The sequence below is a fragment of the Equus asinus genome, chromosome 16, assembly GCF_041296235.1.
Source record: "Equus asinus isolate D_3611 breed Donkey chromosome 16, EquAss-T2T_v2, whole genome shotgun sequence".
In the NCBI taxonomy this organism is placed as follows: Eukaryota; Metazoa; Chordata; class Mammalia; order Perissodactyla; family Equidae; genus Equus; species Equus asinus.
The window spans coordinates 28041453-28062858 of NC_091805.1; the positions used below are offsets into that span (position 1 = coordinate 28041453).

General features: G+C 36.0%; 1 protein-coding gene across 8 annotated transcripts in view; it reads left to right on the top strand.

Moving 5' to 3' along the window:
• The window catches only part of RPAP2 (RNA polymerase II associated protein 2), a 72052-nt gene that overhangs the window by 5908 nt on the left and 44738 nt on the right, over window positions 1-21406 (top strand). For 6 of the 8 annotated variants that reach the window (XR_011494850.1, XR_011494849.1, XM_044749499.2 and 3 more), the window contains exons 4-8: window positions 61-159; window positions 365-430; window positions 2621-2709; window positions 13753-13788; window positions 15897-16827. Coding sequence is in view for 6 of the 8 variants with exons in the window: in XM_044749499.2 (XP_044605434.1) it covers window positions 61-159; window positions 365-430; window positions 2621-2709; window positions 13753-13788; window positions 15897-16827 (1221 nt within the window). In the remaining 2 variants the exon portion in view is untranslated. The remainder of the gene's footprint in view (window positions 1-60; window positions 160-364; window positions 431-2620; window positions 2710-13752; window positions 13789-15896; window positions 16828-21406) is intronic. The other 2 variants (XM_070486827.1, XM_070486828.1) reach the window with 1 other exon arrangement.

The window sequence follows — 21406 nt, forward strand, 5'->3', positions numbered from 1 at the left end:
AGCTGATAAACGAACTTTTCCAGTAATCCGGGTGGAAATATCCCTCTCATTTCATTGTAGGGGCAGTTCATCACCCCTGCTCACTATAGTGATGTTGTGGATGAGCGTTCTATCATCAACCTCTGCGGTTATCCCTTATGTCAGAAGAAGCTAGGAATCGTAAGTAACTAATTTTTTAAAATACGGGCTTTTAATTTTTATATTTAGCAAAATACTTTGTAGAAAGAAGAAGAAATGAAACTGAGGTCGTGAAATAATGACATGGGTTAGCCAAAGATATGATACATAGATGACTTGATCTTGTAACATAAAGTTCACGTTTGTTACTTGGATTCTTTTGTAAGCTGTACTTTCTTTTTTTTAGATACCAAAACAGAAATATAAAATTTCTACCAAAACCAATAAAGTCTATGATATTACTGAAAGAAAGGTAAGTTTAAAGGCTGTGTTCAATGTGGCAAATTAATTTTTCACATTATTTAAATGGATTTCTAAAAATAACTGTTTAAAATCTTGCCTTTTAGAGAATAGCCCATGTTAAAAGTTTTTCATTTATAAATACTTCATTTAGGGTGTTAAAAAAAAACCTGTTTGCTTAAGCTTTAATTATTATTTGAACGTTTAAAAAGTAGAAGTGCATACTGGCACAAATGTAGCAAATAAATCATGGAACAGAATAAAGAGCCGGAAACAAACTGACCACATATATGGACACTTTATATATGACAAAAAGAGTGTTGTAGATCAGTGGAAAAAAGGTGGAGTTTTCCATAATTGGTATGGCACAATTAGTTATCCATAGGGAAGAAGTTAAAATTGACCCCTATCTATCTCAGTGCACAGACAGAGATCAATTTTAGGTAGATTAAGGACCTAAAGACAAGCCTTTTCAAAGGCAATATGGGAGGATATCTTTATAAACTTGGACCAGAGAGAACTTCTTAAATAAAATAAAACTATAGACCACAGAGGAAAAATTGATAAATTTTTCTACATTAAAATTAAATATATTGGCTCACTAGAAGTTCCCAAAAAGAGTGAAAAGATAAGCTACAAATCAGAAAGAGTTGTATTTCTCACATGTAACTGACTGCAGAGTCATAACCAGAATACATAATGTTTAAAAAAAAGACAAACCATCCTAGAAAAATTTTACAGAAGGAACTTGAATGGCTAATGAATACATGAAAAGATGCTCAACCTTATCAGTAATCAGGAAAGTGGCAAATAAATACACATTAGGGGAGCCAGCCCAGTGGGGTAGTGGTTAAGTCCGCATGCTTCACTTCGGCGGCCCAAGCTTCATAGGTGTGGATCTTGGGTGTGGACCTAGCACCACTCGTCAAGCCACGCTGTGGTGCATCCCACATACAATAGAGGAAGATTAGGGCACAGATGTTAGCTCAGGGCCAATCTTCCTCACAAAACAAAACAATGTTGAGTTGTGTTTTCACAGCCCTCAAATTAGCAAAATTATAAAAACCTGACAATATTAGTAACTCTTTATATTGCTGGTCAAATAAAAATTGGTATAACCTTTTCGAGAAACTGTTTGGCATTATCTACTAAACTCAAATTTGCGCATTCTTTATGACCAAACCTTTCTATTCTACTGTATATATATCCTAAGGAAATTCTTGTCTGTGTGCACAAGTTTATATGAATGTGTCTAGTTGTATAAACAGATATGGTATATATATATAATGGAATATTATTCAGCCTTAAAAAGGAAAGAAATTCTGAGACATGCTACAGTATGGATGAACTTTGAAGACATTATGTTAGTGAAATAAGCCAGCACAAAAGGACAAATGTTATATGAATCCACTTACATTAGGTAACTAGAGTACTCAAATTCATAGAGACAGAAAGTAGAATGGTGGTTGTCAGAGAAGGCAGAAATGGGGAGTTATTGTTTAATGGGTGTAGAGTTTCAGTTTTACAAGATGAAGAGAGTTCTGGAGATGGATGATGATGATGGTTGCACAACAGTGAGAAGGTACTTAATGCCACTGGACTGTACACTTAAAAATGGTTAAGATGGTAAATTTTAGCTATTTTACCACAGTTTTTTTTTAATTTAAAAAATTGTAAAAAAAAGTTTATGGTAAAATTGTAGTGATAGCAAAAAAAATTAGAAACAACTCAGTTGTCCTTAATAAATAAAGGATAGTATACTTATGCAATGGAATGTAACGTACAGTGTAAATGAATAAACTACAGTATATGAATGAATCTCAAAAATATAATGTGGATCAAAAGAAGACAAGAATACATAACAATATGATTCTATTTAGAGAAAGTTTAAAAGTCAGCGAAGCTGAATGATATATTTTATAGGGATATGTATATAGGTAGCAAAACCAAAGGAAACAGGGAAATGAGTAACAAAATTTATGGTAGTGGTTACCTCTGGGGAATGTGAAGAATGATGCCCTCGGGGAGGGGCACATGGAAGCCTTCAAAGATATTGTATGGTATTTCTTACCTTGGGTAGTAGATTCATGGGTTTTCATTTTTTTCTTTGAATTATGTATTTATGTTTTATATTCTCTTCTGTTTGTAAGTTGTGTTTCACAATACAAAAAAAAATTTACTTGTTTTAAAATGTTCTTTTCAGTGTTTTTGCAGCAACTTTTGTTATAAAGCATCTAAGTTTTTTCAAGCACAAATTCCTAAAACTCCAGTATGGGTTCGAGAAGAAGAAAGGTAATTTAAATCATTATACATACATTTGTTCATATGTTCTAATAATTTCTTGCTGCTTTTTTTTTTTTTGAGGAAGATTAACCCTGAGCTATTGTCCACCACCAAACCTCCTCTTTTTACTGAGAAAGGTTGGCCCGAGCTAACATCTTCCTCTATTTTATGTGTGGGGTGCCTGCCACAGCATGGTTTGATATGCAGTGTGGACATCCGCGGCCGGGATCTGAACCAGTGAACCCAGGGCTGCTGAAGCAGAGCATGCGAACTTAACTGCTATGCCACTGGGCCAGCCCATCTTTCTGCTTTTTGAGATATGCAGACAGTAGGTCTAGTTTTCTTTGAATGTTACCATTGCACACATTTTAATTGTGGAGAAATAGTTATATTTTAAGCATAGCTATTAAGGATTTTACACTTAAAATCAGAAAACTAATACATACAAATGTTATTTGTTTGCTGTTTTAGTTCTAATCACAAAACCTGAACTTTACTTCCTGCTATGCCAGTTATTTCTATTAATTCTCACAATATAATCCCAGAATAAAAATGTTAAATTTTTTCAGAAGATACTGGATCTTGGGATCCAACTGAACTCACTTTTTTCTTAGGAAACTGTGTACTAACGTTTAAAAGTTTAAGTTACTGGGGCTGACCCAGTGGCGTAGCAGTTAAGCTTGCATGCTGTGCCTCACCAGCCCAGGGTTCACGGCCCGGATCCTTGGAGCAGACCTACACACCACTCATCAAGCCATGCTGTAGCAATGTCCCAAGTACAAAATAGAGGAAAATTGGCACGGATGTTAGCTCAGGGCTAATCTTCTTCACACACACAAAAAAAGTTTGTTGTTAATTCATTCAATCTTTATTAAAAATCAGTAAAATATTTTATAAATTTGAAGAAAGCCAATTTAAAGAGTCATTTATAGCAAAAAAAGTTTATGGACATTTTTGGGGTTTGTCTCTTTGGAAATGTTTAAACATTTAGAACATTTTAGTAGTTGCTGAATTTGAGAGAAAATTTAGTATTGAGGGGCAAATGGCATATTATTATTTAGAAAGTTAACAAAAATTATTGTTATGTAATTAAACTATATTGTCCAGAAAGTCCAAAGGCTTAAGTCAATGAGATAATGTGCCAAGTAATTCATGTTTGATAGAGAATATCATAACAACACAAGGCAGTGTTCATTGTGGTAAAATAGTTAGGATCTATGCTAAATAAACTTAATGACAAAAATGTAAAGAGATGCAAGTTAACTAAAGATCTTTGCCTAAAAAAGAAATTCCTAAAGTCTTAACTGATGCACAAGGAAATATGACACTACTGTAGGTTCAACCAGCATCAGTTGTACTGATGACAGTACCTTTGTTGGCAGACACCTTTGCCTGCTGATCCAATTTTGTGTGTTTTAGAATATGTAAAACATACCACCCTGTGGCCTTTGTTAATTGAATTAAACATAAAACTAAATTGTTCGTCATTTCTTCTCCAGCCTCTGTGACTTTCTTGTTTGGAGGATAAAATATTGTAGCATTGTTCAAGCTACATTGGGAATCTTAGAGCACCTTTTTGACTACCACTGTTTTTCTCTTTTCTTGATATTTCTTTCACCAGAGCTGCCCATTGCCTCCTCAGCTTTATGACAGCAACATATTCCATTCCCCACTGTTAAGATCCATGTTTCCTTAAGTTATCCTTAACTTTGCTTCCAGAGATATCTTCACTACTTCTTAAATTTAGCCCTCTCATTTAGCCCATCTTATCTACTTCAGCTGCTTCAAAACCATTTACTATACCACCTTTCCTGTCATCTCTCTTTTCTTCAAATATAGTTATTGGCACTTTCTGTAGCTGATTTAAAACAGTTCTTCCTTCTAACCTTTTCCTAAAATCTTACCATCCTGTGCTGAGCACGCCCACTTTCTTCTAAAACGTGGACTCCTGTCACTTTATATTTGTGGTTCTTGAAATTCTATCTTATCTATGTGCCCTTCCCTACCTCACTAAAAAAGAAAGATGAAAATGGTCTTGGTTTCCTTAATCTAAACTAATCAATTTAATTTGCATTCAAAGTGTGTAATATGCACTTAGTACCCAGCAGGCTACACACATATAAAACCCAACTTGGGAGTTTCAGTCTCACTGGGACGGTGAAACAAATACACGAGTGAAACAAATTTGTACTTATTCTGATGGGGATCTGTAATGTAAGTTAGTGAGGATAAAACATTGCATAATGAGAAAATAAGCAGAGGTGAAAAAATAAACTCATATGAGTGGGTTGGGGTGTTGGAAGTAGATAGTGAGAATGTTAGTTCACTTGAAATAAGGGGTATGTTTTGGGAAAAAGAGAAGATAAAAAGGGGCCAGACTAAGTTTGGTATATCCCCACGTACTGGAGAACCATGAAATGTTTTTGAACAGAATTTAATGTGGCATTGGGGTATGAGATGAATTAAAGAAGAGAAGATCATAATTAAAGAACTGGAAGGGTCCTTAGAGATAATTTAATCCAACCTCTTTATCAAACAAGCTCAGAAAGATTAAGTGTATTTCCTAAGCTAGTGATAGATTCTGAGCAAGGCTAGAATTCTTTCATTATATTCCTCTTGACTGGAGTAATCTATAAATACACAATTGTCACATCATGCATAGTGTAACTATAGCCCTAATTCATCTATAATAGTTGTCAGTATATAACCATATCAGTACTTATTATATCTGGATGTATCAATGTTACCTTAATTTCTAAATTCTTAGGGGCAAGGATTATGTCAGTTTATTTCATGAATCCACTAGAGGTCACTGTGTTTTCACAGAGAATGTTTGATATTTTTATGTGTGCTAATGATCAGAAATTCTAGAATTCAGTATTCTTTTAAAAAGCTGTCTTTAATATTGCACATATAAGCTCTACATAAAATGATTTTCTAAAGAAAGTCTTCACATATGGTTTGGAGTATAACATTCAGAACCTATCTTCTTTTAAAGGGGAAAAAATGGCTTCTTTTAAGTGGCAGCATTTAATATTTAATGCAGAGATATATTATTAGCTTAAAGTGAGTCGTCACAAATAATAAATTACATAATTTTATTTTAATATTATTAAATAGTTATTTAATAATAATCATAATTGAAAAGTAAGAATACATTTCAAAATCCACTCAGATAATTAGATATTTTATTGCATTGACTTCCAAAATTTTTGACCACTATAATAAATGCTGGTGAGAATGTTAAAAAATAGATTTAAGAAAGACAGATTTATGAATTCTAGCTTCATACTTGTATCGAGGCTTCGAGCCGGGGCCTTAGAAGTTTTGTAGTCCCTCATTTTCGTTATTAAGGTATGAAAAAATATGTGAGTATACCCTTAATGTCATGGAGAGCAGGGGTGCTTCTCACTAAATGTCTCCTGATGCCCTCTCGGAGACCAAACATTGACCTAGATTGTCTGGGTTGTGACGCAGTGTGATGTGTGAGAAAATATGTGAGTATACCCTTAATGTCATGGAGAGCAGGGGTGCTTCTCACAAAATGTCTCCTGATGCCCTCTTGGAGACCAAACATTGACCTACATTGCCTGAGCCGTGACGCAGTGTGATGCTGCTTATGTTGTGAGTTAGAAATTTTTTACCCACTCGGTGGCTGGAAACAGACCACATACAGTTTTGTTCCTCTGAGACAGTGTGCTGATTTAGGTAGTGAAATAGTTGCATTTATAAATCTTGTTTGGTTGGCTGTAGGCTCTGACAAGTCTTTGAAGGAAGGAAGTTTCTTGAATTGTAACCTAAAAAGTCAGGAGTTAAAACTGAGAAGGAAGGACAAATGTTGAAAATCAGATTGTGATTTTTAAAAGATCTAATTGGGGTGAATGGTTAATGCTGACAGAGCTAAAAGCGCCATCATGTGGCTCAGAATAGGGGATTTTCACACATGCTTCTTTGGCAATAAACATAGTATAATCTCAGAGGTGCGGAAGCCAAAAACCTCGGCAGAGCAACTTCTATAACCTCTTCCTGAACGCCACCTCTGTTTGGTATACAGAATAAGAACTTTCTGAAACAGGTTTTAACGTGTGTCAAGTTATATTTGAAAAATTCCCACCACGGGGGAATTGTAGCCTGCTGTGCCTGTTGGTTTATATATAATATACATTCTCTAAGCGATAGACACACACACATACATACATATGTGCATACGTAAGTACACAAGGTTTTTTGGTATGTTATTTCTAATTTTAGACTTCCTTGCTCGAGTTACAATTAATCATCTAATTTATACTGTAGTGAAAATAATATGAAAATGTTTATGAAGAACCACCTTGAATTTATTCTTTAACTAACATGGCTCCTTATTTTTGATTTTTAAATTGAGCTTATCTCAAGTAAATTGAGAATTATCTCCAGGGCAACATAAACTTTTTAGAGCGAAGAGGAATGGGACTTTTAACAAAAAGCTTTTGAATTTCATCTAAGAAAGGATAGAAAAGAAAGAGTGACATAACTTGGTGCCTCCTTCTTCCCAAAACAGCTCATAGCAAAAACAAACTGAAGTTTTATATTGAACCTTTCATCTAATATCTCATTAAACTCAAATTTAGTTTTTTTTAGTGTCAGGTACCATTCTCCATTTTATAGATTGGGAATCAGGGAGAGTATTAAGGTCCCTCAGAACATCTAGGAACAATGTTCGGTGCAATTTTCATTACCTGATGTCAGAAAAATGAAACAAAGGAGAAGGAAATAGTAAAGTATGTTGAGTTCCTAAAAGTTGTGGTCTCCTCACAACTTTTTTCGGTCTTTTTTCTGGCTTTAATTAGAGGCAGCATGTTTTGGAAAGAGCTTGAACTTTGAAGACCTGAATTCAAATCCTAGATTTACTGCTTGTTAGCTGTAATGATTTTAGGATCAGTTAACATCTCACAGCTTCAGTTTCCTCATCTATAAAAATAAAGGTGTAAGTTATGTGAGGATTAAATGAAATAATATATAAAGCCACGCAGCGGAAAGTGTGGGAAGATGAGAAAGTTCTGGAGATGCATGGTGGTGATAGTTACACAACAATGTGAAGTACTTAATGCCACTTAACTGGAGCTAAAAATGCTTTAAATGGTAAATTTTATATTATGTATATTTTACCACAATTAAAAAAATCCACCTACATATAGTAGGCACTTAATATATTCTAATTTTTCGCCTTGTCTTCTTTAGAGATTGAATTTTTTTTAATTCTTAGCCTTTTTCTCAAAAAATACCAAGTTGTATAGCTAGAGATTTCTCATAAAACTGTCTTAAATTGTATTCGTGATTCAGAATAATGTTTATGTTTTGATTACCCCTTGATACAGCCATACTTAGACCTCATTCTCATTTGGAACTGTGCTGCCTCCAAGATCTTGAAATAAGAGTTTCCCGTCTCTGACCACAACCTCTATATCATCTACAGCCATCACTCCTGAGTGTGCTTTGTGACCTCATTTTGACCTCCTGTCTCAACCTTAGCCCTGTTCATCTAGGTTGGCAGACCCTCATTACATTTGTTTTCCTGAGCTCCATAGTCAGCAGTTACAGTATTGTCCTCTCAAACAATCCCAGATTGTTTCTCCCTTAACCTTCCACCATGTCCACCTTCCAAAGCTTCAGTCATCCTTTTTTTCTGTGGTTAGGTTGCTGAACATTATTGGGTAAAGTTCTCAAATTAGACCCTCACGGCTTTAGACAAGCTGTCTCCTTTCATTCAGTCCTCACAACATCTCTGGGGAGGTATTATTACCCATTTTATGGATAGTGGAACTGAGGCTCAAAGAGGGTTAGTGACTCACTCAAGAACATTTGGCTCATAGATAGAGATTTGGGATTTAACCCCAGATCTGTCTGGCACCAAAGCCTGCAGTCTGCATTCCTTTGGCCCTGTTCCAGTTCATTCTGTCTAGTCTCAACTGTGTGCGCTCACATTTTTTTCTCTGTTTCTCATTGACTATCTGATACATTCACACTTTTTCTCCTCTCCTTAAACTTTGAACCCAACACCCAATGCATAGTAGATAATTTAACCTACTACTTAATGATTGAGGGCATCTAGCAGAATCTCCTTCAGCATTATTTTCTTCCTATGCTCTCTCATTTCTCTGCCTCTTCATTGCTAATATTGTACCCACTCTGTGACTGATTTCGTTCTCCTCTCACTGAGGCTTTGCTTTGTGGTTTATTCCTATTTTCTTCCTCTTTCAAGCTCTCCTTTTATACTGATTCTTTTTCCTCTACTTTAAAAAGAAAAAAAAATTCTGAAAAACAGCCATTAGATTTTGTGGTCCGCTGGTAATTGGTGATGTTAGCTGGAGCCATTTCAGTAGTAATGCATACAGATTCCAGGAGGCAGAGGGCTGACGACTGAATAGGAGGGTAGGGAATTGAAAATGATGAGTGCAAACTTCCTTAAAGAAGGCTTACAATGAAAGGGGGTGGAGCTGTATGATTGAAGGACAGGGTTGTGTTTTTTAAGAGTTAAGCATGATAGTATACTGAAATGAAAGAGAAAAAAGGGAAAGATTTGTAGAGTAAATCCAGAGTAAGATCCATAGGATTAGCCTCAAATGCCTTCATATGCAAACTACGTGGATCTTCATAGGGCAGTTGAATTGGAAGCTTTTCTTCATTTGGCTCAGCAGGAAGTTTTTCTTTCTTCTCTAATTTCCCGTAGCAGCACATATGTCTCGTGCTTATCAAATACTCTCTTGAATTGCATGATGCAACAGTGTAGTTCTTATGAGCCATGCTGTCTGGGTTTGATTACCGGCTTTACCACTTACCAGCTGTGTGATTTTCCGGCAGATTGCTTATTCTTTCAGTGTTCAGTCTTTTTACCTGTAACGTGGCATGATAGTCACAGCAACATCATCCTTATAAAGATTAATACTTGTAAAGCTCTTAAACACTGCTTTTCCTTCTACTAAATTGTAAGGTCCTTGAGAATAGGAACCTATTCTTTGTGTTACTTAACATACCTGGCATAGCCCATACATATAATAGTTCAGAATTCTATTTTTGAAGGAATTTGTCCAGTGATAGAATGTACTCTGCATTTGTGGGTTAGCCATTTAGTGTAAGAATCCAGTTGAGAATCACTGTGTCTGCACATATTTTCTTCCTTACAGTGATGCTCAGACTCCAGTGTAGGCCCAAATGCCAGACAGCTGCATGGTACTAAACCTTGATAATTTTAGCCAGGAAGATTTGGGCGGAGATGTGGGATAGGAAGAGTGAGAGAATTACAAGTAGAAGTGGGAGGAAGTAGTCAACAGGCAATAAACGTTACTCTATTGTAAACGTTAGCGTATTATTTAGTTCAAAAAAGCTCTTAATGGGAGTTATAAATACCCGCTGGAGCAGTCAGGGCTAGTCACCATCCAAGCAGTGTCATCTGTTTTCTTTGAGCAGCACCAAACCAGGGTAGCTTCTGTGACTAGAGTTTAGTGAGTGGGAAGAAGTAGGGTAAACAGGATAATTTGGATGATTGGGAAAGGATATGCCTCAATTGGCTGAGGGACTAAGAAAGAAGAAAAAAATAGATTTTTTACTGTCAGGCAACTCACTGCCCATTTCCTTATTTTGCCTTTTCCTTCTAAATTTGTTACTATTGTTCTTGGGGAACTCCTAAACTACAGGGGAATCTCTAGAGCAGGAATGGCAAATATTGGTTTCATCCTCTGTGCCTCCTGATGTGTGGTACTGAAAAGGAGTTTAATGGGAAAGAATGCCTTGATCAGTTAGCAGCACCTCCCATAACTAAGGAGAGGATTGGCAAGAGGGCCCGTTCCTTGCAGTACCTCCTATGCCTGAGACTGAACAAAAGATGAATGGGTTATCTAGGCAATAGTTATATGATTGATGCTGTGATGTTTCGTTATATAAAAAATACTTGCAACTCGGATTTTTCACTGGCAGCCTTTAAATGTCTTAACTCAAATGACTTCTGGTTCCATCTATACATTTAGCTTGACTTTTTTTTTTTTTTTTTTTTTTTTTGCTGAGGAAGATTCACCCTGAGCTAACATCTGTTGCCAGTCTTCCTCTTTTTGTATATGAGCCACTGCTGCAGCATGGCCACTGACATACAAGTGGTGTAGGTCTGCACCTGGGCCACCAAAGTGGAGTGCACTGAACTTAACCACTAGGCCACTAGGGCTGGCCCTTGAGTTTTTTCAATTGAAAGTTTTCTGCAATATCATGGCCTTTTTTGCAGCCTCATTTTGCCCTTTAAATGGGATTTGTGCTCAGTGCCTTAGCTCTGTTTAGTACGCACCTAGTTCCCTATATTTAATTTTTTCTATTAATCAAATTTATTTTTTAGAGCAATTTTAGGTTCACAGCAAAATGGAGAGGCAGGTACAGTGATTTCCCACTTACCCCCTGCCCCTACACATGCATATCCTCCCCCACTATCAATATCCTCCCAATAAATGCTACGTTTGTTACAAGTGATGAGCATACATTGACACATCATTATCACCTGAAGGTCCATAGTTTGCGTTAGGGTTCACTTTTAGTGTTGTACCTTCTGTGGGTTTGGACAAATGTTTAATGATTTGTACCCACCATTACAGTATCATATGGAGTAGTTTTATTTTTTTTATTTTTTGCTGAGGAAAATTAGCCTTGAGCTAACATCTATGCTGGTCTTCCTGTATTTTGTATCTGGGTCACTGCCACAGCATGACTGAGGAGTGATGTAGGTCCGTACCCAGGATCTGAACCTGTGAACCCAGACCACTGAATCAGTGTGCGGTGAACTTAACCACTAGGCCACAGGGCCAGTCCCTGGAGTCGTTTGATAGCCCTAAAAACCCTCTCTGCACTACCTATTGATCTTCCTTTCCCCGCAACCCCTGATCTTTTTACTGTCTCCATAGTTTTACCTTTTGCAGAATACCATATAGTTGGAATCATACAGTATGTAGCCTTTTCAGATTGGCTTCTTTCACTTAGTAATATGCATTTAAGTTTCCTCCATGTATTTTCACGGCTTGATGGCTCATTTCTGTTTAGTGCTGAATAATATTCCATTGTCTGGATATACCACAGTTTATTTATCTGTTCACCTACTAAAGGGCATCTTGGTTGCTTCCAAGTTTTGGCAAATATGTATAGAGTTGCTGTAAACATCCATTTGCAGGTTTTTTTTGTGGACACAAGTTTTCAGTTCCTTTGGATAAATACCAAGAAGCATGATTTCTGGACTGTATGGTAAGAATATTTTTAGTTTTGCAAGAAACTGCCAAACTGTCTTCCAATGTGGATTTACCATTTTGCATTCCTACCAGCAATGAATGAGAGTTCCTGTTGCTCCACATCCTTGTCAGCATTTGACGTGGTCAGTGTTCTGGATTTTGACCGTTCTAATAGGTGTGTAGTGGTATCTCGTTGTTGTTTTAATTTGCATTTCCCAGATGACATATGATGTAGAGCATCTTTTCATATGTTTATTTGCCATCTGTATATCTTATTTGCTGAGGTGTCTGTTAAGGTCTTTTGCCCGTTTTAAAATTGAGTTGTTTTCTTATTGTTGAGTTTTAAGAGTTCTTTGATATTTTGGATAACACTTCTGTATCAGGTATGTCTTTTGCAAATATTTCTTCTAGTCTTTGGCTTGTCTTTTTATTCTCTTGACAGTATCTTTTGCAGAGCAGAAATTTTTAATTTTAATGAAGTCTAGCTTATCAATTCTTTCTTTGATGGATCGTGCCTTTGGTGTCATATCTAAAAAGTCATCCAGGTTTTTTCCTGTGTTATCTTCTAGGAATTTTATAGTTTTGTGTTTTACATTTAGGTATGTGAACCATTTTGAGTTAAATTTTGTGAAGGGTGTAAGGTCTGTGTCTAGATTCGTTTTTTTGCATGTGGATGTCCAGTTGTTCCAATCCCATTTGTTGAAAAGACTATCTTTTCTCCAGTGTATTGCCTTTGCTCCTTTGTCAAAGATCAAATGATTGTGTTTATATGGGTCTTTCTCTGGGCTCTCTGTTCTGTTCTGATGATCTGTTTGTTCTTTCACCAGTACCACACTGTCTTGATTACTCTGGGTCTGTAGTAAGTCCTGAAGTCAGGTGGTGTCAGTTCTCCAGCTTCGTTCTTCTCCATCAATATTGTGTCAGCTGTTCTGGGTCTTTGCCTCTGCCATAAAAACTTTAGAATTAACTTTTTGATATCTACAAAATAATATGCTGGGATATTAATTTTAATTGCATTGAATCTATAGATCAGGTTGAGAAGAGCTGACATCTTGACTTTTGTAGTCTCACGAAGGCACTTTTTCTGAGTCACCTCAGAAGCATTTTACAGTTTTCCTGTCCTCTTAGATTTATTTACTGTTATATTTGTTCCTCTCAATATTTTACTTCCTAGGAGGTTTTCCTCCCATGATGCCCAGCCAGATGTGATTTCTGGTGTTGCATAGCAAAATTGTTCTTAGAATTAAATTAAATTACCTAATCTACATAGTTCACATCCATACTATAATACAATTGCTTTTTCAGAAATTAGGGCAAAAAGTCTTATTGACCATATAAAGGAAATACAAGAGAATTATAGTTCATAATCTCTGACCGCAAGGAGTTTGTAGTCTAGTTAAGAAACCAGACTTGAACATATGAAACGTAAGACATTTAGATAATAATTCTAGTATTAGGTCATAGAGGAGTAAATGATTAATATACAGTGTTTGTGCAGACAGTGATGTGGAATTTGGAGAAGAGAGTGATTTACTTTAGCAGGTTAGTAACGGGAAACTTTATTGGGCTTATGGAATTTGAACTTAGTCCTGAAATATGAGTAAATTTTGGATAAGAGAGAGATTAATCCAGATTTCTTGTGGATGAGTTTCACAATACTTTGTCCTTTAAATACTTTTTTCTTAAAAAAAAAAAAACTTTATATGAATTATTTACTTCTAGTTCTGTTTTCTATCCAGTGTAGTTATAATAAACACTTGAAAGTGTTTGGTGTATCAGTTGCCTTCAATTTTCTATGTCTGTGTTTTTGTCACAGGCACCCTGATTTTCAGCTGCTACAGGAAGGACAAAGGTACGGTTGAATCAGTGTCACTTACCTTCTGTATATTCGTGTTAATAGAAACATTAAGAGTAAACCAGGTGGTATGAGCTCTTGGACTTCCTGTGCTGATGCATTGTGTAAGTGCCCATTCTAGCCCACACAGAGAAATATTTGCCTTGTACAGCTTTTTCTTTTGTGATGGTAAGATGATGTGTTTGATCTGTATGATTTATAGTACAGCTGTTCCTACCAAGGAGGTCTAATTGAACCTGTTGAAATATGACACAAACAGCTTCCATCTGATATACTGTGCTTCTTTGTCAACTAGATTGTACCAATTACATTTGTTGAAAGGTTTTTATAGTCTTATAGGGTTTCAAAACATTAATGTGTCAATTATTTAACTATTCAATGTGTCTGAAATATTTTGGCATGTCTAGAGCATTAATAAAAGTTGCAAGTTGTGATTTTTTTCTAAACTCTCCTTGTGGTGTTGCTTGCACAACCGTAACCATCTCTCAAAACACGTCCTTTTATCTCCCAGAATAAATTTTCCTGGTTATTACTCACTTCCTTAGTTACATGGAATTGAGCACAAGTGAGAGATATTTATTTACTGATGTATATATCTTTAATTTATAGCTTCAAAGTAGTATAGAAAAATATAATTACCTTAAAATTCCAAGAGAAAGTATGAAATTTATGAAAGTTAAATTGTTCTTATTTTTTTGAAATTTTACTTACTTCAGATCTGAAAGACAGTCCCATAGCTGTATAGGCTAGATTCTAACTAAAAAATGATATCTGATATTGAGTAAACTTGTCATCTTTTCTCCATTCCCATCCACAACCTTATTTTCAACTGTTTTTCTTCTTCTTCTTCTTCTTTACAGTCCCCTCCAAGCGTGCTTCTTTCTTTTTATTGCTGCATTATTTTATTGTTTTAAATCATTTTTTTACATTTAATAGCCCTTCTTGGGAGCAAGTATAGGTTTACAAAAAGATAACGTGAAAAGTAGACAGTTCTCATATGCCCTTTCACCCCCTCCACGTGCGTCTTGACCCAGATTCCTCCTCATCCTGATCTTTAAAGCTCTGATAGGGGCTTTGCTTGAGAGGACTGCTCACCCGTCCTTGTTTATCTCAAGTTGCATAGACACAGCTGTTCTTTGCCTTCACTCTTTCATAATTCTTAATCTTTTTAAAACCTAATCTGAAAATTGAAGGAGCACAGTAAAAGGGAAAATTGTTGTCTTTTATTGTTGTCTTACATTGTGTTGTAACTGGATTTTCAAATATAAATATATCTTTCAGTGATAAATGTTGATTTGCCAACTTTATTTTCTGCTGTGACTTTCTAGTGTTTTTCATTCTATGGAATTTAGTGTATAACTATCAACCAGAACTGGAAAATGTGTAAATGTCTCTCTTTTAGGGGGTGGGGAGGAAGATTTGCCCTGAACTAAACATCTGTTGCTAATCTTCCTCTTTTTTTTTTTTTTTTTGTTTGAGGAAGATTAGCCCTGAGCTAACGTCTGTGCCAGTCTTCCTCTGTTTTGTATGTGGGTTGCTGCCACAGCATGGCTGATGAGTGGTGTAGGTTCCTGCCAGGGCTCTGAACCTGCAAAGCCGGGCTGCTGAAGCAGAGCACACCAAACTTAACCACTGCACCATGGGGCCAGCCCAATAAACATCTCTTTTTATCTTTCAAAACCTACAGCGTTTCTATAATATGTTTTTTTGAGAAGCCAGTATAATGAAGTTTTCAAAAAAAGCTTTTTTTAAAAAGGATATATAAAAGTCACAGAAATGGAGCAGGCAGAAATCAAAATAATTCAGTAGGATGGCATTACCAAGTATTTTTTTTTCTTTTTGCTACAGTCTCTTAACACTTGTAAAATAATGAGGGGGAAAAAAGACAAAGAAGATGGAAGAACTATATCAAATAAGATGTAGAGAAATTATGGAATTATAACCCTCTTCAGACGTGTGTGTATGTGTGGATACAAGCTTATATAAATATAAGCCTTTACCTAGAGAATAAAACTTTCTGTCTTGAAAGTTACAAAGTATAAATACTCTGGGACATTTTGCTTTTCTGTTATGGTTATTTTGATTTTTCTTTTTTCCTTCTACAGTGGCCATTCTGGAGAAGAAGTTCAGTTATGTAGTAAGGCCATTAAAACATCAGATATTGACAAGCCTGGCCATTTTGAGAAGCATTATGAATCTAGTTCTTCTAGCACTCATAGTGATAGTAGCAGTGATAATGAGCAAGACTTTGTTTCCTCCATTCTACCAGGAAACAGACCAGATGCAACGGGTATAAGGCCACAGCTGCACAAAAAATGCATAATGAAAAAGAAAGCTGGTCAAAAAGCTCGCTCCAAACATGAAGACAAAGAACAGACAGTGATAGATGTCGCTGAACAGTTGGGCAGTTGCCAACTAGACAGTCAGGAGAAAGCTGTTGCTCGTCAACTTCCTTTACAAAAAGTCGATACTCAGATTCCTTCAAATAGTCCTTGGCAAGAAAAATTAGAAGCTTCAGAAATTTCTGAAAATAAATGCAATAGTTCAAAAATAACTCTTGTAGGTATAAGTAAGAAAAGCGCTGAGCATTTTAAGAAGAAATTTGCCAAATCAAACCAAGTTTCTAGGTCAGCTTCAGTGCAGGTGTGTCCTGAAGTTGCAAAGGCAAACTTAGTTAAAGTCCTGAAGGAAACTTTGATTGAGTGGAAGACAGAAGAAACTCTGAGGTTTTTGTATGGCCCGAATTATGCTTCTGTGTGTCAGAAACCTTGTTCAGCTCCTCTGGTTAAAGAAGAAGAACTCGATGAAGATGACATAAACCCTGACCCGGATAGTCGTTCCTCTGCCTTGCAGGAGTCTCAGAACAGCTTGGATGAGTCTTTACCTTTTAGGGCCTCAGATACAGCCATTAAACCATTGCCAAGTTATGAGAACTTGAAAAAAGAAACTGAAACATTAAATCTAAGGATCAGAGAGTTTTATAGAGGACGGTATGTTTTGAATGAAGAAACCACCAAATCACAGGACTCTGAAGAGGTATGTCTTAATGATAATGAGTTTTCCATGTTGTCAACATACGGAACTCTCACCATAGCAAATCTTGGAGCAGGAAGAATATTGAAGAGATCATTGTTAAATTTGCAGAAGGTTTCTTTAGTCATTCGGTCTTTTGGTTTAAAATGCCATCTCCAGTATTGGCATTACTATTTGCCAGATAAATTGAAGTTTGCCCCCAGAATATTTTCATAAATGTGTAACATTTTTCTGTAATGTAGAAATAGTCTAGAATTGTGGGACGAAGTTTGCTTTAAAACCTAGTTCTTCAAATAATAAGTAGACTCTCTCAAGAGGCTTGTTTTTCCTTTGTTAGGTACTTCAGATCTCTGTAGGTCTTTGTGTTTTATTTCCAGTGGGCCTGTATGCAGTGGGGTAGACTTACTAGTTGAATAGTAAAATATTTGGATAATGCTTGGCAAGCATGTCCATTTAAAATATTATAAATGAAAATAATATAGTAAAGGAGACTTACTGGGAAATATGGACAGAGAAGAACATGGAAAGAGCTCATTCAGGTAGACCTAGGTTCGAACATCTGCTCTGTCATTTTCAAGAGCTGTATAAAAAGTTAGTCTCTTGAGTCTGATTGCTCATCTGCAAATGGGACTATAAATAGCTTCCCTTGCTCAGTTTTTATGAGTTTTAAAGGTAAAGGATGTAAAGCGTTTATCACGGTGCCTGACGTATGATTGGGACTTAGTAAATAGTAGTTATAGGTAGAGACTGAATATATGCCGCTGAGATTTAGCGAGGGTTCTTTCAGTATTTCTATTACCATTTTTGGTCATTGTGTAGTTTGGGAAATGAAGTCATTTGACATGAAGAGGAGTAGGTGATAACCTTGTTTTTACCACAAAAGTTTGTTATTAACACTTCTGGGTAAATGTGGCTCTAAATTTAAGAACACATTTGGAGGTTTAGAAAGAGGATGAAAGTGGAAATAGAGTAAACATTTAGAAATTTCTTACATTTCTACAGAATGTTACCTAGCCCAGCACTATGTTTGAAATCACTTCAACTCTATTATTAGACGGTATCCATAACTTGGAGAAACATTGATCTCTGTCACTCGGCTGCATAAACCTACCTTAGTACATCACTTGTTTTATCATTTTTGTGCTTGTAAGCCTTAAGAAGGAAAAATTAACCCCTGAAGTTTGACTGTTACTCTGTTGTGTAACGTTGTAAAACGTTTTCATGGCAGTGTAACACAGGTAGTAAATGTACAGCTCACTGAATTACCACAAATGAACACACCACGTAATCACTACCACGCCAAGAGACTCGAGCAAACCAGAAGCCCCACTGTATGTCCTAATCATTACCTCTCTCCAAAATTAATGACTATTATGATAGCCTAGATTAATTTTGCCAATTTTGAACTGCATGTGAATAGACTCACAAGGTATATATTCTTTGGTGTCCAGTTTGTTTCACACAACATTGTGTCCATGAGTCATTTGTGTTGTTGCATGTAGCTTTAGTTCATTCTTTCATTGCTGCATAGTATTCTAATATAGAAATGTACCACCATTTATTTATATTTAATGAGCATTTAGGCTGTTGCTGGGTTGGAGCTGTTAAGAACTTTCTTGTATATGTCTCTCTTCTAATATGCATGCGTTTCTGTTGGGTATGCATCTAGGACTGAAATTTCTGGATCATAATGTATGCATAAATGCAACAATACTAGATGATGCTAAGCAGTTTTCCAAAATGGTTGTGCTAGTTTATTTGCCACTGCCACTGTATGAAACTTTCCATGACTCCACATTCTCACCTGTACTTGATATTGTTACTTTTCACCATTCTGGTAGTACTGCTTTTTGGTTATAATAGATTTGTCAGATGATTAATGAGTTAAGTACTGTTTCTTTTGCTTATTAACCATTTGGATAATTTCTTTTGTGAAGTGCCTATTCAAGTCTGTTTCCTATTTATCTATTGGAATATCCAGGGGTTTTTTCCTTACTGATTTGTAGGAATTCTTTATGTTTTCAGGATTCAAGCCTGTTTTTAGTTATGTGTATTGCAAATATCTTCTACTCGGAGACTTGCCCTTTCACTTTCATTGATGGTGTCTTGAGTCCAGTTTATTGTTTCCTTTAGTGACTTTAAGAAATCTGTGCTTAGTCCAGGTTATTTCATCTTCTAGAACCTTTGTTGTTTTTTCCTTTCATATTGAGATCTGCAGTTGATCTGGGATTGATTTTTGCTTATGAGGAGGAGTATGGGTCAGATTTCATTGTTTACCTTTGTGGAAATGTATGCATATTAAAGTTTGAGAAGCACTGTTGATTTGGGGTTTGTTTGTTTTGGGTTTTTTTTTTCGGTTTGCTCACTCCATCAGTTACTGAGAGAGGTGGGTCAAAATTTCTCATGATAATTATGGATTGATTATTTCTCCTAGTTTTGTGAATTTTACTTTTTTTACTTTAAGACCGTGTTATTGCGTCCATATGTAGGAATGTTATGTCTTCCTGGTAAATTGAAACCTCTTAGCACTATGGGGTAACCTTTCTCTACATGGTTTTTTGTTGTTGTTGTTTTTGTTTTGGTGAGGAAGATTCTCTCTGAGCTAACATCTGTTGCCAGTCTTCCTCTTTTTTCACTTGAGGAAGATTAGCCCTGAGCTAATATCTGTGCCAGTCTTCCTCCATTTTTTATGTGGGTTGCTGCCACAGCATGGCTGACGAGTGGTATAGGTCCACGCCCGGGATCTGAAGCTGTGAACCCCGGCTGCCAAAGCAGACTATGCCAGACTTGACCACTACACCAGGGAGCTAGCCCCACTAGCATTCTTTTATTAGTCTTTTCAAAGACTCTCTTTTTTTGTCTAGGCTGATAATCTTTGTCCTTTATGTCAAGGATTTAGTCTGTTTACATTTAATGTCATAATTGATTTATTTGGGTTTAAATCTACCCTTTCACTTGTTGATTTCTGCATGTTTCACCTGTTTTATGTTTCCCTTTCTTTTCTTACTTTGGATTAAATATCATCATTCCTTTTTTATCCTCTATTAGCTTGTTTTTATACATTCTTTTACGAATTAAGTGGTTACCCTAAGGGTTAAAACCTGAATCTTTATCCTATTAAAGTCTAACATAAGTTAGCACTTTTATTGCTTCCTGGACAGTTAATACCTCAGAAACTTTAATTCCATTTCCCCCCTCTTTACTTTTGTCCTCTTGTTGTGTATTTTTATTCTCTCTATATTTTAAATCCTAGAAGATTATTTATAGTCAGTATTCGGTTGGATTTCTCCAATTAATTACTCTTTCATTGTTTGTCATTCCTTCTTGCATCTCCATTATTCCACCTGGGATCATTTGCCTTGGGCCTGAAGAATATCCTTTATTTCTATTAGTGCCAGTTTGCTAGTGATGAATTTTCTCAGTTTTCGTTTGTCAAAAAATTCTTTATGTTACTTTCACTTTTGAAAGATATTTTCCTGGGTGTTGAATTCTAGATTAGCGGTTATTTTCTTTCAGCTCATTGAAAATATTCCCTTGTCTTGTGGCTTCCATTTATTTCTCTTATTGTTGAGTCTTTGAAAATATTGTGTTTTCTTCCTTTAGCTACTTTTAAGACTTTTTTAATCTTTGGTAGCCATCAGTTTTAGAATGCTTTGCCTAGGTGTGATTATATTTGTATTTATTCTTTTGGTTGTTGTGATACTTAAATCTGTAACTTGATTTCTTTCATCAGTTTTGAGATATTCTCAATTATTATCTATACCAATATTGCTTCTGTCCCATTCTCCCTTTCCTCTCTGTCTGGTACTCCAATTACAGATATGTTAGTCTTTGTCACTGTGTCTTTTATGTTCTTCTGTGCTTTGTGTTGTTGGGGGTGGGGGAGGGGGTGTTGGGTGAGACTGTGCTCCATCCTGGATACGTTCCAAGTCAGTATTCTTTCTTCAGTCATTTCTGCTATATTATTAAATCTATCCATGAGTTCTTACTTTTAAATACTATATTTTTCAGTTCTGAGGTTTTCATTAGGTTCTTTTATATTGTTTCCAGTTCTCTGCTAAAATTTTCAATCTTGTCATTTTTCTTTGACTATTTTCTACACAGTTATTTTAAGTAAAGCCAATAACTTCATTACCTCAATTCCCTAGAGGTTGATTTCTATAGGCTCATGTTTCAGATTTTGATTATATTGTCTTCTTTTATTATTATTAAGTGGCACATATTGTATATTAAAAATTACAAGATAACTTGAGACCCAGGCTTGTGTTATCTTCCTCTAGGACAGATTTATGTTTGCTTCTGGGAGAAGATTTGCAGCAGCCCCGAATCACCTTAATCTAATCAGGGATTAAGATGATTTGAAGCTGGGCTTCAGGCCCTGTAGGAGCTGGTCTGTTTCCTCTTCATTCTTACTCCTAGAGTGTGGTCCCTCTAAGTCTTGGTCTCAAGCTTGGGGAGGGTTGCCAGTACATTATTGGCATGCCCCCAAATCTAATGTTTATCAGAAAAACAGTGCTGACGTTCTCTGTATCTAAATTGCCTCTTCTGGAATTAGTCATTGCCCTCTCTGGAATTACCTTCT